Source organism: Leptodactylus fuscus, chromosome 1 (genome assembly GCF_031893055.1).
Source record: "Leptodactylus fuscus isolate aLepFus1 chromosome 1, aLepFus1.hap2, whole genome shotgun sequence".
Lineage (NCBI taxonomy): Eukaryota > Metazoa > Chordata > Amphibia > Anura > Leptodactylidae > Leptodactylus > Leptodactylus fuscus.
Genome location: NC_134265.1, coordinates 200751088 through 200767035, shown reverse-complemented (window position 1 = coordinate 200767035; position 15948 = coordinate 200751088). Strand labels below are relative to the sequence as shown.

Below are 15948 nucleotides of genomic sequence, written 5' to 3'. Positions count from 1 at the left end.
TGGACAGTATAAATAAGCCAATAGTGACATCTATTGCACAGTTTAGACTTCAACACCCTTGTGAGATGAATCAATTAGTGTAGCCCAAAATTCCATCATAAGGGACCAAATAGACCAGTGATACTGATGGATATTAGTTTTTTGAATGCTATACTGTATAGTTAAAAAAAATGTATATTTTAATCTACAGTCACTTGCTTTCTCATAATTGGTTTCAGGAGTCTCCTAGGCTAAGGCCCCACATTGGTGAATGCAGCTAAAAAATGACAAATACAGAAGCGGAAACATAACTCATTTTTTCCTGCAGCATTTCTCATTGCATTTTTGCTCAGTGTTTGCTGTGGGGTTTTTTTCTGCATTTTTCCTATGATGGATGTCAGCAATGGACATTAACAACAGTAGTGAAACACAAATGTATACAGTCATATATTGTAGAATGTTGGAAGTTTCCATTTCTTATTCGTGCTTGATGTAAATCCCTATTTTTCTGGCAGAATTCTTTACTTCTCGATTTCTCAGGCTGTATATTAAGGGGTTCAGAAAAGGAATAATTACTGTGTAGAACACAGCAATAACCTTATCTTGTTCTGGGCTATAAGCACTCGAAGGTCTCAGATACATAAAAATAATGGTTCCATAAAACAGAGTCACAACGGTCAAATGAGAAGCACACGTAGAAAAGGCCTTTCTCCGTCCTTTAGCGGAACGTATTCGCAGAACAGCTATAATTATACACAAGTAAGATACAGAAATTACAAGGAGAGATGAGAGCTCAATGAAACCTACTAAAGAAAAGAGTATCATTTCATTAAGCCTCGTGTCCCCACAAGAAATCTCAATGAGCGCTATGACATCACAGTAAAAATGGCGAATGGCCTGAGGATTTTCACAAAAATCCAGGTGGAAAAATGAGAAGCCAGTCTGAACAAAGCCATTAAGGAAACCTCCAATGTAGGACAATAAAATAAGGGTTAGAAGGGTTTGCTTGTTAATTATTTGTAAATATGTCAATGGGTGGCAGATTGCCACATATCGGTCATAGGACATTGCTGCTAGAAGAAAGCATTCACTGCCACCAAATCCAGCATAAGAAAGCATCTGTAGGCTACATTCAGCTACTGAAACTGAACTTTTAACTGATACAAAGTCCATCAACATCCTAATGGTGACAGAGGAAGAATAACACACATCAATAAATGATAACTGTCTCAAAAATAAATACATGGGACAAGAAAGTTGTACATCATGGCTGATAAGTACTATCAACGCTGAGTTCTGAAGGACAGTCAAAGAATAAATGATGAAGAACAGGACAAAGAGGGCAGACTTCAGGTCAGAGCTGTCTGATAACCCAGCAAGTAGAAACTCGGTTACTATAGTTCTATTCTTATAACCCATTTTTCTGAGGATAGCCAGAGAGACTTATCCTACATTATACCACATCCATTACGGTGACGTAATAAAACGAATATAAATATGGCATCTCCATATCTGTAATGCTGGACAAAGCTGCCATGTTATTTTTTAATACAGAGCAAATTCTGTGAAAACAAAATACAAAAACATATGATAGAATTTTGTGTTATTTCACATGGACCCCAAAAAGGTAAATAAAAGCTAATGACATTTATATGTACCTCAAAATGTTGGAAATGAACAACAACTCATCCCACAAAGAATAAGCCCTCACTTAGCTATGTAGACAAAAAAAATTAAAAAAAAATTATGAATTTTGAAAGATTGGGAGGGAAAATATGAAAAAAGTCACCAAGCATTAACGTACAAACTACCTTTCATCTTCAAAGGGTTAAGGGCCCTATCATGAGGGCACTTTTATAGCTTGAACTCTGTGCCATTTTACAGTCCGTAATGAGAAAATCATGTTACACACTTCTATACTGTCAATAGGGTCAGTTAAAACTGACAGTATGTAAGAGTCATCAGTGTTCAGCCATTTTTCATTTTGAGGCCTAATGTACATGGCAGAGTATGGAGACTGAGGCTCCACTCCATACTGATGAATATAGGGCTATCCTGCTCTGTGTCTTTGGATCAGAACTCCCATTGAGCATCATGGAGTTCTCTCAGATGGAGCTATGATACCACTCCGAGAGCATTACGCTGCAAACCTGGCTCCAGCAAGGACAGTACAGTCAGTTGAGTGCATAGGGCCTGACAGGAAAAACTGATGAGGAACTGAGGAAAACTAATGCCACATGATCACGAAAAAACTGAATCGGGACCATTTCTGAAGGAAAACCAATTGTGTGTAGACCATCGGGGTTTTTTTTCTCTTAAGGCGCACATTTTAATTCTACTATCAGCACAAGCTTTGTGTATCATTTTGTAAGTTCGTACACTCCAAGTTAGCTTATCTGTGTAAGACCCAAATGAATCAATGAATTTGTATATTTGACTCCAGAATAGGGACACACTAACCATTTGCAATAGAATTTAACCCCCCTATTGCCTGCCCCGAGCTGGAGTCGTACAGCTTGGAAAGGCCACTGCAGTCCATTGCATGGAGAGCTGTCTCCCGGCAGATCCCCTCCAAGATCCGGTCTGTGCCTTTTCACCATGAATAAAGCAATTAACCCATCTCCATATATCCATGGAGATTGTGTATTTTTCAATGTGTCGTGTGATCTGAATGGTTAATTCTCTGTAGATCCGCACCATGTCCTCCATGGCCTAAATATTGTTATCTCTTTGCCTGTCTTTAATCTCTTCCTCTCTGTCTGAGTACTATACATGATACGAGGGACCCCTCAAAAACACCTCAGAAACTGTGGTCAATGCCGACAGCTTGTTCTGCGTGACACAAGGACTCTTAGGGGGCATTCACACGGAGTAACGCCGGGCATGTATTACAGCCGTACACGCCGGCGTTACGGCAGACTGCCGAACACTTCCCATTCACTTCAATGGGAGCGCTCATAAACGCCGCTGTTACGAGCGCTCCCATTGAAGTGAATGGGAAGTGTTCGGCAGTCTGCCGTAACGCCAGCGTGTACGGCTGTAATACATGCCCGGCGTTACTCCGTGTGAATGCCCCCTTAAAAAGTTACATTTTTGGAAGGGTTTTTACAATTGTAATGCAATGTTAGGGGGTTAAAGCCATTTATGCCGACCTGGTATAGAAAAAGGATCAGAATATTATCCAGTGCGAAAATTACTGGCAGTGACATATATTGTGACAGATCTATCATAGGAGGGAGATCTAGCCGTAATAATAATAAGCCGTAAGGTTTGTTAAATTATCCTAGCTTTTACTAATATAACATTTAGCTATAGACATGTTAATGGAAATTTCTATTGACAAATATATAATTGTAACATTAAAACTATTGTAGTAGCAAAATATACATATGATATAGTAGGATCATGGAGTTATGATGTACAGCAATAATACCATGTTACGTTACTTACAGCAAATGGGATAAGAAATCCAGTCACATGTCCATCACATATATGCATATGCATTGCTTAAGTCTTTCCTCTCTAACAATCATTTATGTCCATAGTGAAATCCCTTTTTGTTGCTGTTCAGCGTTTTCTGGTATTGCAAACTTGATCCAATATACTAAGCAGATATTAACCATTGTCATTTGTAAGTAACTTAAAGGGGATATCTGGACTCCGCAGACACTTCATACTGATGATGTATCCACTGGATAGCTCATCAGTATCTGATCTGTAGGGGTCCCACACCACTCAGCTTATCTAGATGCCTCCAGCCGTCAGAAGCCACAAGGATGGAAAACAACCTTTGAAACATGTACAGTAACTGATACCTCCTATCACAACAAATTATCCATTATGTGTCTAATGAAAACAAAATTACAAATATGTTCATTTCTGAGCAATGTAGTAGTACTCGAATTTACAATACGTATGCAAGTAGGTCAGTATATCAATGTGAAGTGTTATGTGCGTGTTAGTGCACCAAATCTTTCTATGTACATACGTGTCAGGTGATTCTCCTGAATGCAGCAGCATTCTTGTCTTTGCTTTACTATGGCTAGTATGTGAGCTATTTTATAAACATTATGGCACTGGGGGATTTATGATGAGTTTCTTTACATAAGGGAATTCAGCTTTCTTCTATTTTTCCATACCGGATTCTTTTTACAGAAATAACTTCATATGTATATTGAAATCTATTAGAGTTGGCCATTCAAATATTCACAGAAAATGATCATTTATGAGGTTGGTCCTTGCAAAAAAAAGTAATTATTCTGAATGTGAGTTAGTGCATAATGGAGTCAGCAAACATGTATAGCTCATAAAGCCATGTATTTCACAAATCACACATTAAGGCTTAGTCTAGGACTAATGTAGCATCTGTACTATACACAATCTCCAGACATTTTTGGATGTTCTGATAGGAACACATTTTTCAAATCTGATTTGTCACTTTACATGGTATTTACCGTATATACTCGAGTATAAGCCGAGTTTTTCAGCACAGTTTTTGTGCTGAAAAAGTCCGCCTCGGCTTATATTCCAGTCATTACAGATAATACTGTAGTTACAGACCCGGCATACAGACACAGGGGTGGGTGTCGGGCTGCAACATCGCCATGCTCCTGGCAGAAGTACCAGGGCCTTCTAGCAGAAGTACCGTAAGTACTTCTGTAGTTTGAAATGAACAGCATCGCCATGCTCCTGTCAGGAGCGTGGCGATGCTGCAGGCCCAGCATCCGACCCGGTGTCTGTATGCCGGGTCTGTAACTACGGTAGCTATAGTCTGTAGTGGTCTGTAGCTATAATGGCGCCGCTCTGCTCCAGAGCAGTCGCCATTGCAATCGGCACTTCCACTGTAATTCTTACAGTGGTAATGCCGGAGTTCCTGAGCACTGGATTTACAGTGGAGATGCCCTCCGCTGCAGGGAAGCGGCAGGCGCCGCCATGCCCCTGGAGAGAGGAGGGAGCAGGCGCGACTGCTCTTTCAAACTCGGCCCTGAAGCACTGAGGGAGATCCCCGGCCGCAGGAGCTGAAGGGGAATCCCTGGCAGCCGGCAGGAGCGCGACCTGAAGGAAGACCTCGGCCGCCGGAGATGAAGGGGAACTGCGGCCAGCCGCCGGCAGAAGCACTGAGGGGAATCCCAGGCAGCCGAGTCTGCCGGGGATTCCCCTCAGCGCTTTTGCCGGTGGCCAACCACAGTTCCCCTTCAGGTCCGGCGGCCGAGGTTCTCCTTCAGGTCCGCCCCTCAGTGCAGCCTGCAAAAGAAATGATGATTTTTGCAATATATTGCAATGCATTAGCATTGTAATGCATTGCATTAGTGATCAGACCCCCTGGGTTCAAGACCCCTAGAGGGTGTAATAAATTCAAAAAAAAAAAAAGTAAAATTTAAAAAAAAATAAAAAAAAAATTAAATATAAAAAATTCACACACACCCCCTTTCTCTAGAACACATATACTGTCCTATGAAAAAGTTTGGGCACCCCTATTAATCTTAATCATTTTTTGTTCTAAATATTTTGGTGTTTGCAACAGCCATTTCAGTTTGATATATCTAATAACTGATGGACACAGTAATATTTCAGGATTGAAATGAGGTTTATTGTACTAACAGAAAATGTGCAATATGCATTAAACCAAAATTTGACCGGTGCAAAAGTATGGGCACCCTTATCATTTTATTGATTTGAATTCCCCTAACTACTTTTTACTGACTTACTGAAGCACAAAATTGGTTTTGTAACCTCAGTGAGCTTTGAACTTCATAGCCAGATGTATCCAATCATAAGAAAAGGTATTTAAGGTGGCCAATTGCAAGTTGATCTCCTATTTGAATCTCCTCTGAAGAGTGGCATCATGGGCTACTCAAAACAACTCTCAAATGATCTGAAAACAAAGATTGTTCAACATAGTTGTTCAGGGGAAGGATACAAAAAGTTGTCTCAGAGATTTAACCTGTCAGTTTCCACTGTGAGGAACATAGTAAGGAAATGGAAGACCACAGGGACAGTTCTTGTTAAGCCCAGAAGTGGCAGGCCAAGAAAAATATCAGAAAGGCAGAGAAGAAGAATGGTGAGAACAGTCAAGGACAATCCACAGACCACCTCCAAAGAGCTGCAGCATCATCTTGCTGCAGATGGTGTCACTGTGCATCGGTCAACTATACAGCGCACTTTGCACAAATAGAAGCTGTATGGGAGAGTGATGAGAAAGAAGCCGTTTCTGCACGTACGCCACAAATAGAGTTGCCTGAGGTATGAAAAAGCACATTTGGACAAGGCAGCTTCATTTTGGAAACAAAAATTGAGTTGTTTGGTTATAAAAAAAGGCGTTATGCATGGCGTCCAAAAAGAAACAGCATTCCAAGAAAAACACATGCTACCCACTGTAAAATTTGGTGGAGGTTCCATCATGCTTTGGGGCTGTGTGGCCAATGCCAGCATCGGGAATCTTGTTAAAGTTGAGAGTCGCATGGATTCCACTCAGTATCAGCAGATTCTTGAGAATAATGTTCAAGAATCAGTGACGAAGTTGAAGTTACGCCGGGGATGGATATTTCAGCAAGACAATGATCCAAAACACCGCTCCAAATCCTCAGGCATTCATGCAGAGGAACAATTACAATGTTCTGGAATGGCCATCCCAGTCCCCAGACCTGAATATCATTGAACATCTGTGGGATGATTTGAAGCGGGCTGTCCATGCTCGGCGACCATCTAACTTAACTGAACTTGAATTGTTTGTCCAAAATACCTTTATCCAGGATCCAGGAACTGATTAAAAGCTACAGGAAGCGACTAGAGGCTGTTATCTTTGCAAAAGGAGGATCTACTAAATATTAATGTCACTTTTCTGTTGAGGTGCCCATACTTTTGCACCGGTCAAATTTTGGTTTAATGCATATTGCACATTTTCTGTTAGTACAATAAACCTCATTTCAATCCTGAAATATTACTGTGTCCATCAGTTATTAGATATATCAAACTGAAATGGCTGTTATAAACACCAAAATATTTAGAACTAAAAATGATTAAGATTAATAGGGGTGCCCAAACTTTTTCATAGGACTGTAAAACTAATACTGTGAAGCACATACACGTTAGGTATCCCCGTGTCCGAAAACGCCCACTCTACAACTTTATAAAAATATTTTTCCTGTTCGGTAAACATAGTAGCTGGAAAAAAAAGTTGTCTAACTGCCCCTTACCTGAGACTGTTCCCCCCCCACACACTTGGAAATCAATCTGACTATAGCCAGGCTGAATACAGGGTATCTGCAGTGCTCCTAATCCGTCGGGAAGGGGTCAATAGAAGCACTGCAGATACCCTATGTTCAGCCAGGCTGAATTCCAAATGGGGAACAGTCCTCAAGCTCAGGGAAGGGGCAGACAGACAACCAAAACATCCCCTCCCCTTCCCCAGCACCCAGCAACTACTGCACCCAAAAACTCCGACCATTTTAATTTTTTAAATTTTCCAATACGTTTTCCCAGTTTTTTGTGGTAAAATTAGGGGCCTCAGCTTATATTTGGGTCGGCTTATACTCAAGTATATACGGTAATTTAGGCCTGGTTCACATCTGCGTTCGGCATACTGTTCCGGGAGTCCATATGAGATCATCCCCTGAACGGAATACCGAACGCATTGACAAGCGGTGAGTTTATGAAAGCACATGGACCCCATAGACTATAATGGGGTCTGTGTGTTTTCATGCGTGGTCTCCACACGAGTCATGCGAAGAGAAAAGTACTTCAAAGAGGGCCTGGATGCCTTTCTTGATGAGAACAATATTATGGTTTGTGGACTCTAGATTTTAAGCACACTTTGATCCAGGGTTTTTATACTGACTGCCAGATTGGAGTCGGGAAGGAATTTTTTCCCCTGAAATGGGCAATTGGCATGAGCCTCATAGGGTTTTTTGCCTTCCCCTGGATGAACACTGTAGGATATTGTAGGGTTATAGGTTGAACTTGATGGACTGATGTCTTCATCCAACCTCATCTACTATGTAACTATGTAACTATGTAACTACTTTCCTCTCCACATGACTCGTGCAAACACTGCACGGAAAACACACAGACCCCATTACAGTCTATAGGGTCCATGTGCTTTCATAAGCTCACAGCTTGTCAATACGTTTGGTATTCCATTCGGGGGTCTACAAGTGGACTCCCCAAATGGAATACTGAACGCAGATGTGAACCAGGCCTTAAGCTTTAGGGTGCATTAACACAATGTATTTTGGCTCGTAATTTGGCATGTAGACGCCGCGGGAGCTTTTGCGGGCCGTATACGCTCCCATTGATTTCAATGGGAGCCGGGACTGTATACGCAGCGCTATTTTGCGGCCGTGATTTTGCGGTGGCCGCAAAATAGCACCGCGTATACGGTCCCGGCTCCCATTGAAATCAATGGGAGCGTATACGGCCCGCAAAAGCTCCCGCGGCGTCTACTTGCCAAATTACGAGCCAAAAGACATCGTGTGAATGCACCCTTACTTTTATTGTGAAATTTTGAGTGATTTTGTAACATATTGTACTTTGTTAGTGTTATATTTTGGTCGAGAGTGTTAGCATTTATTTGAGAAAATATAGAAAATTTGGTAAAAACTTGGAAAAACTTTAAAAAAATTTAAAAAATTAGAAATTTTCAGATTTTCAAACAAATAATCATACCACTCAAATTATCCATATCTCTGGTTTTTGTTGGACTCATCTTTTAACCCTTAGGAGATGCAGACATTTTTATTTTTGTGTTTTCGGTTTTTACTCCTTACCTTCAAAAAGCCATAACTTTCTAATTTTTCTGTCTACGTAGTCCAATGAGCTTGATTTTTTATGTGGCAAGTTGTACTTTAAAGTGGTACCATTTATTATTTTGTACAATGTACTGGGAAGATGGAAAAAAATTCAGAATGAGGTGGAATTGAGAAAAAAATGCAGTGCTAACGTTTTCTTATGGGTTTTGTTTTTACAGCTTCCACTCTGTGGTAAAAATGCTATGTTAGCTTTATTCTCTGGTTCGCTATGATTTCAGGGATACCAAATTTATATAGCTTTTTTTCATGTTTTAATAGCTTTACAAAAATTCTAAATTTTGAAGAAAAAAAAATTCTTTGACTCACCATATTCTGACCCCTGTAATTTTTTTTATATTTCAGTGTATGGAGCTGTGTAAGGCGTCTTTTTTTGCGGGACAATATGTAGTTTTTATTGGTACCATAATGGGGAATGTATGTTGTTTTGATCACTTTTTATTCCATTGTTTTAGGGAGGTAATTTGGCAAAAAAAAAAAAAAAAAAAAAACCCTGCTAAAACAGTCATTTTGATTATTTTTCCTGCTACGGGCAGAGATATATGGAGGGGAAAGGTTGTGAATGGCTTTGTATGTTAGTGTTAGTAACTTGAACTCTATTCACTAGGCAACAGTTAGCCAGTGAAAGGATTGACAGAGGGGAGCGGTCGATGAAGAATAGAGGAGAGGTGTATTAAGCGAGCAGCACAGTTTAAGATGGACTGGAGGGGGGCGAGAGTATTCGCTGGGAGGCCATGGAGAAGGGTGTTACAGTAATTCTAAGCAGGAGATTATGAGGGCATGGACTAGTATCTTTGCAGATTCTGGGGTGAGGAAGGAGCGTATTTGATGAAGTTTGAGTTGGAGGCGGCAGGAGGTGTTGAAGGTTTGAACATGCGACTTGAAGGATAGGTCAGAGTCCAGGTTTATCTCAAGGCAACAGACTTATGGGAAAGAGCTAAGCGTTAGAGATGAGCGAACACTGTTCGGATCAGCCGATCCAAACAGCACGCACCCATAGAAATGAATGGAAGCACCTGTGACGCTGACTTTGCCGGTGGCTGGTCAGCGTCACAGGTGCTTCCATTCATTTCTATGGGTGCGTGCTGTCCGGATCGGCTGATCCGAACAGTGTTCGCTCATCTCTAGTAACCGTGATTCCATTAACTTTGATATATGGGTCAAATAGAGGGGTCGTATGAGGTTTGTTTCTATCTGGTGAAAAAATACATGTGTTTTTATTTTATTTTTTTCATGAGCTGACACAATTCTAATCTAATGCTCACTAGCCAGTTAGTCCTTATAGAGCTTTGGAATTTTTCTCGAAATATTTCTTGTTACAAAAATAAACAAAAAATACACAGTTTCAGAGTTGTTGCTAAATCACTATGCAATGTGCAGTACAATTACTATAAAAAACAGGGCAGGGGATAGGCAAAAGGAGTGGGAGAAGGAAATACTTGTGCAAGTACTACTATTAACAATAAGAATGTAGATACCAACAGCAACATTACTTCTGCTCTTGACAGAGCAGCTAGTAGACGCAGTGCTGTACTTCCTAAGAATAAAGACTTTTTTTTTAAAGTAGTGACCCACAAACATTGAGTGAGGGTTTTGTGTGTTCTTCCTCAACTGTAAATAACTATCCTGTCATTCTGTACTGTCAACCATGTCTTCTTTTTTATCTTCACTGACACAGCTCCAATAATCTCTCAGCATCTGCTGAGAGAAATATTCCTCATAGCTCAAGATTTACTCTTCTTCCTCCTCTTTTTGATGAGTTAGATAAGCTGTTTGACCTCGTAGCTCCAGTTACCAGCCAACTCTTATCATTCGGCCCCCAGTGTATAATGTGAGCAACATGACCACCGGCACCTCCGGGGTTACAGTGTCATATGGTGCCGGTTTCGGGGGGTGCCGGTGTTCGTAGGGGGCAGCCCGGGTTCTGATCAGTGACCCCGGGTCTGCCCCTTCACTTACCCTGTCCTCGCACCTGGCTGATCCTGCCGTAAATGAAGCTGTCGGCCTGTGCGTCTACACAGGCTGACAGCTTCCTATACAATGCAATACACGTGTAAGACGTGTATTGCAGCGTATATCTATTGAAGCAGTGATCAGCCGATCACTGCTTCAATCCCCCATGGGGACAGAAAAAAAAAGTTGGACAAAAGTAAAAATAAAAAAGTTTAAATAAGTTTAAAATAAAATAGAAATAAATAAAGCCCCAAAAATCCCATTTTCCCCATATAAAATGTTTTATTATGTAAAATAAAGAAAAATAGAAAAAAACATTACATATTTGGTATCGCCGCGTCCGTAATAACCTGAACAATAAAATTAAAACATTATTTAACCAGAACGGCGAATGTCGTAAAAAAAAAAACGTAGAAAACCGCACAAAATAATGATTATTCACCACCTTTCCCTTACAAAATGTTCAATAAAAAGTAATCAAATGGTCAGATGAAAACCAAAATGGTACCAGTAAAAAGAAGAGGTCTTCCCGCAAAAAATAAGCCCTCAACCAGCTCTGTCTAGCGAAAAATAAAAACGTTATGCCTTTCAGAAGATGGCGATGCAAAAACAATAGATTTTTTTCCCTGAATTGAATTCTATTCTGCACAAATAGCAACGCATTAAAAAATCATATAAATGAGGTATCGCCGTAACCGTACCGACCCGCAGAATAAAGGTAACATGTTACTTATGCTGTACGCTGCACGGGGAAAAAAAAATGCTAAAAAGCAATGCCAGAATTGATGTTTCCTTTTACATCCCACCCAGAAAGAGTTAATAAAATGTAGTCAATAAGTTACAGGCCCCAAAATGGTGGCATTGAAAAGTACATCTAATACCGCAAACACCAAGCCCTCATATGGCCACATTGCCAGAAAATAAAAATAAAAATCTACCTTGTACAATGTGAAGACAAAAACCCCAAAAGTCGCCAAATCATTAGAACGTAAGTGGATGCGACTAGAAGGAAATGTATAAGCTGTGCGAGCGTTTTCAGGGGACCCCCCATATTTAGAGCTTATGAGAGAGAAGACACCAGCGCTGATCCCCCAGAATGCCCCTCTTCCCCGTCCGTGTCATAGGAGCTAGTGGGAAAATAGAATGGGATTTGGTGTGCCCAATTTACTCCGCACAGCTTACACATTCACTTCGGGGTTACTAATGCTCACTACATCACTTGATAAATTCTTTGAGGGGTGCGGTTTTCAAAATGGGGTCACTTTCTAGAGGTTTCCACTGTTTTGACTCCTCAAGGGCTTTGTAAATGCGACAGGGTTCCTGAAACTGATCACAGCCAGATCTGCCCTCTAAAAGCTCTTTGGCGCGCCTTCCCTCCTGCGTCTCGCTGTGCGTCCATATATTAGTTTACACCCACAAGTGGGGTACTATGGTAGTCGGGAGAACTTGCCTAACAAATTGTGGGATGCGTTTTCTCCTTTAACCCCTTGTGAATGTGCAAATTCTAGGGCTAAACGAAAATATTAGTAAAATAAATTCAAATTTGAAAATTTCACCTCCATTTTGTATTAATTCCTGTTAAGCACTTATAGGGTTAAATTACTAGGTATATGTTGTTTTGGCTTATTTAAGGGGTGCAGTTTTGAAAATGGGGTGATTTATGGGGGGCTTTAATACAAGGGTCTTTCAAAACCCCTTCATAACTGGATTAGGCCCTTTAAAAAATGGGTTTTGGAAATTTCTTGAAAATTTTGAATATTGTTGTTTCACTTGTAAATCTTATAATGTCCGTAAAAATTAAAAGGGTGACTAAAGTTTGATGCCGACATAAAGCAGAGATCTGGGACATGAGATTTATGATATAATTTTGGCGGTCTGACTATCTGTATGTAATGCACATCATTTCAAACTTTATAAAATGCATATTTTTCAAAATTTCCACCAAATTTCCAATTTTTTCATAATTAAACACAAAACATATCAACCAAAATTTACCACTAACATGAAGTACAATGTGTTACGAAAAAACAGTCTTAAAATCACTTTGGTAAGTTAAAGCGTTCCAAAGTTATTGCCACATAAAGTGACATGTCAGTTTTGAAAAATCGAGCTTGGTCAGGAAGTCAAAAAGTGCCATTGGCGGGAAGGGGTTAAAAAACAATGTTACTTACCTCTCCCAGGCTCCAGCGCACTCTCTGCTACTTTCGACCATCTTCAATGTTGGACCAGACATCACGTGAGCCAGGCCTGTGTCACGACGCATAACGACATCTGGGACATCATCAAATAGGGCGAACAGGAGAGGTAAGTAAGTGTTTTTAATGTTCCCTCAACTCCCCTTGGTTTCAGATCATTATATTCTGGGGTCTGAAAAGAGTTCAGAGTATAATGATAGCGGTGTTTGTTGGGATTCGCGGCCCGCAGCCTCACTTACCAATCCCTACTCTTGATCACAGCCGCCTCTGCTTCCACAGAAGGGGAAGTGCAGGCAGCTGTGAGCAGGAGCAGAGATCAATAAGTAAATAAGGCCCGTTACCTGCTGGGGATTCTCCAGCATGTAACGGGCTATAAAATTAAATAAATAAATAAATAAAAAACAGGCACCCACTGGGTCCCCTAATGTCTCTGGCCCTGTGGCATCTGCTACTGCTGCTACCCCTGTATTTGTGCCATTGTTCATTATACATCAGCAGCATAGACATTCCAACAATATTACATTTGATAAGATAAATCCAAAGCAGAAAATACAACAAATGGTTCACCATTTGTTACTATACTAATGTGAAGCCTGAAAGGATGATTAAAAACTGACCTCCTTTTCTGTTTTGGGGCCAGCACTTGGTGGTAACCACAAAAGAAAATGGTTGCTCTAGCAAGTGTGCCTTACCCAGAAAGTACCAAATAGCTTAATGTCATATGTAAAAAGTGCATTTTTCAGCAGTAATATTGCACTTTAACACAAAAAGGTTATGTTCAATATATCACTAAAGGGCCTTACAATATAATACGTTGTCTAGATATAATTTTGGTGCCTTTTCAGATTAATCATTTTTCCATGTTATATTCAGGTTTTGCTTGATAGGTTTTCAATTAAGCATTTAAGGAATTATCCAGTTTCTAAGATTGGTAACCTATCCTCAGGATAGGCCATCAATACTAGATATTTAGGCATCTGACACCTTGTACCCACAGAAAAATACCAATTCCAGGGCAGCGTGGGAGAGCCGTGATGCTCACTTGCCATACAAACTGTAGTGGCAAGAATAGGTATTACAGCGCTACCCCATAGACTTCAACCTGGCAGAGATAATATTGATGGTCTACTGGGAGGATAGGCCATCAATCTTAAAAACAGGATAATCCCTTTAATATTTTTCTTATTACATATAATATTCTGGAGTTCATACAGTACATTTAAGAACTTATTATCTTACTTTAGCTGAATTTCTTACTTAGATGTGAAATCATTACATGAGTGTCAAAATGAAACACTGACAACATTAACATTATTGTTTTTTTCTTCTCCAATGCTCTGTGTGCAAATAAAATCTTAGGTTTCCCTCTGAGACTAATTTTGTTTTCCATTTGTATATAATATTATTACTAATAAGAAAAGTCATTTTGAATGCCCCAAGAGACAGTCAGCTAAATTAAGAAATATGATCAGGAGACATGATGAAATTGATCTTAAATGTGAAATAAATAATTTCTTTAAGCTAATGTAGATTTACAAATAAAATGATATATCCTTAAAATATTATAGTATTATTTTATAATATTAAATTATTATAATGCATGAAAGGATATTATCAAAAATATTTTTTGTAACCACTTTCACCAAAAGTATATTCATAGAATATAGGCTAATTGCATTATTCACGGTTGGGGTCAAACTCTAGAACTCTTACCAATCACTAGAACAAAAGGAAAAGAGCAGAGTGGGGCCTTATTGTAAGCAAATGGCTGGTGATCCTACACTTGTATAATATAAAGTACCAGTGAGTAGCCAACAGGTTAAGACTAGAGGGGTAGCCACCTTTTTCATAAAAACCTACCACTAAAGGTTATCGATTCTCTCTTTGGCCAATTAGGCCAGAAATCCTTCTTTGAATGGGGTAATAAAGCAGTCACCTTCTTGCTCATGTGGTTAGGTACAGGAATGATGCCTTTCATATTATGTCAATCAAAACGTCCGTGGGCCTTGTTTCCCACGCCATTAGTGATATCTCTATGTATAAAGATTACTACCATTTGCTTTCTAACCTCCCACACAGTCACCTAACAGACTGACCCTCCCGCCCTTTGACTCAAAATATATCTGTAACACGGCGCTCCCGTCCCTTTCACCAGAGAACACGACTCAGTTAGAGGCTCCATTTTTTCAAACAGAGTTGGAATTAAGTGTCTTTGGACTTCTGAGTGGTAAGAGCCCTGACTCCCAAGACTACACTGTGTGTTTTTACAAAACACTTCTCCCAGGTCTAACCCGACGTCTATTAAAAGCATTTAACTCTGTCTCCCTTGATACTCCTTTCCCTCGTTCTTTTCTCCATGCCTACATCACCATCCTACCCAAGTAAGGGAAAGACCCCTCCTGTGCCCCAATTATCGCCCAATCTCCCTGATTAATTCGAATGTCAAGCTCTTCACTAAACGTATAGCGAATCATCTGGAAACCTTAGTACATCGGGATCAGGTGGGTTTTATCCCTCAAAGAGAGGCTTGTGACAATACCTTGAAGACCTTCTCTGCTATCCACTGCACACGCAGATCCCTCACTCTCCTGATGTTGCTTTCCCTGGATGCTGAGAAGGCCTTCGACAGGGTTGACTGGAACTTTCTTGCAGCTACACTGCAGCAAGTAGATGTAGGTTCTGTCATGCTCTCCTGCATTCACGCCCTCTATGACACCCAGCAGGCCCAAATTTGTGTCAATGGCACCCTCTCCTCCCTCTTGACCATCTGCAATGGCACCCGTCTGTAATTTCATGCCATGGTCATGGAGCATCTACTTGTGATCATCACAACCCTGACATCCAGGGTTTGAGATCAGGGGATATGCATCTCAAGATGCATCTCTCTGTTCTGCTCTTTATCTCTCAACTGATAACGACCCTTCTCCTTGTACGAAATTGCCACTTATCGAAAATGCCAACTTTTATAGCAACTACAAGATCAATCTCTCCAAGACCATCACGCTCAACATTTCCCT

At 40.3% G+C, this 15948-nt stretch overlaps 1 protein-coding gene across 1 annotated transcript; it reads right to left on the bottom strand.

Moving 5' to 3' along the window:
• Positions 1-456: 456 nt before the first annotated feature.
• LOC142189618 (olfactory receptor 5AP2-like) lies at positions 457-1398 on the bottom strand. Its single transcript, XM_075262224.1, has one exon. It carries the CDS (start codon positions 1396-1398, stop codon positions 457-459), a length of 942 nt encoding a protein of 313 aa, XP_075118325.1.
• Positions 1399-15948: the final 14550 nt, after the last annotated feature.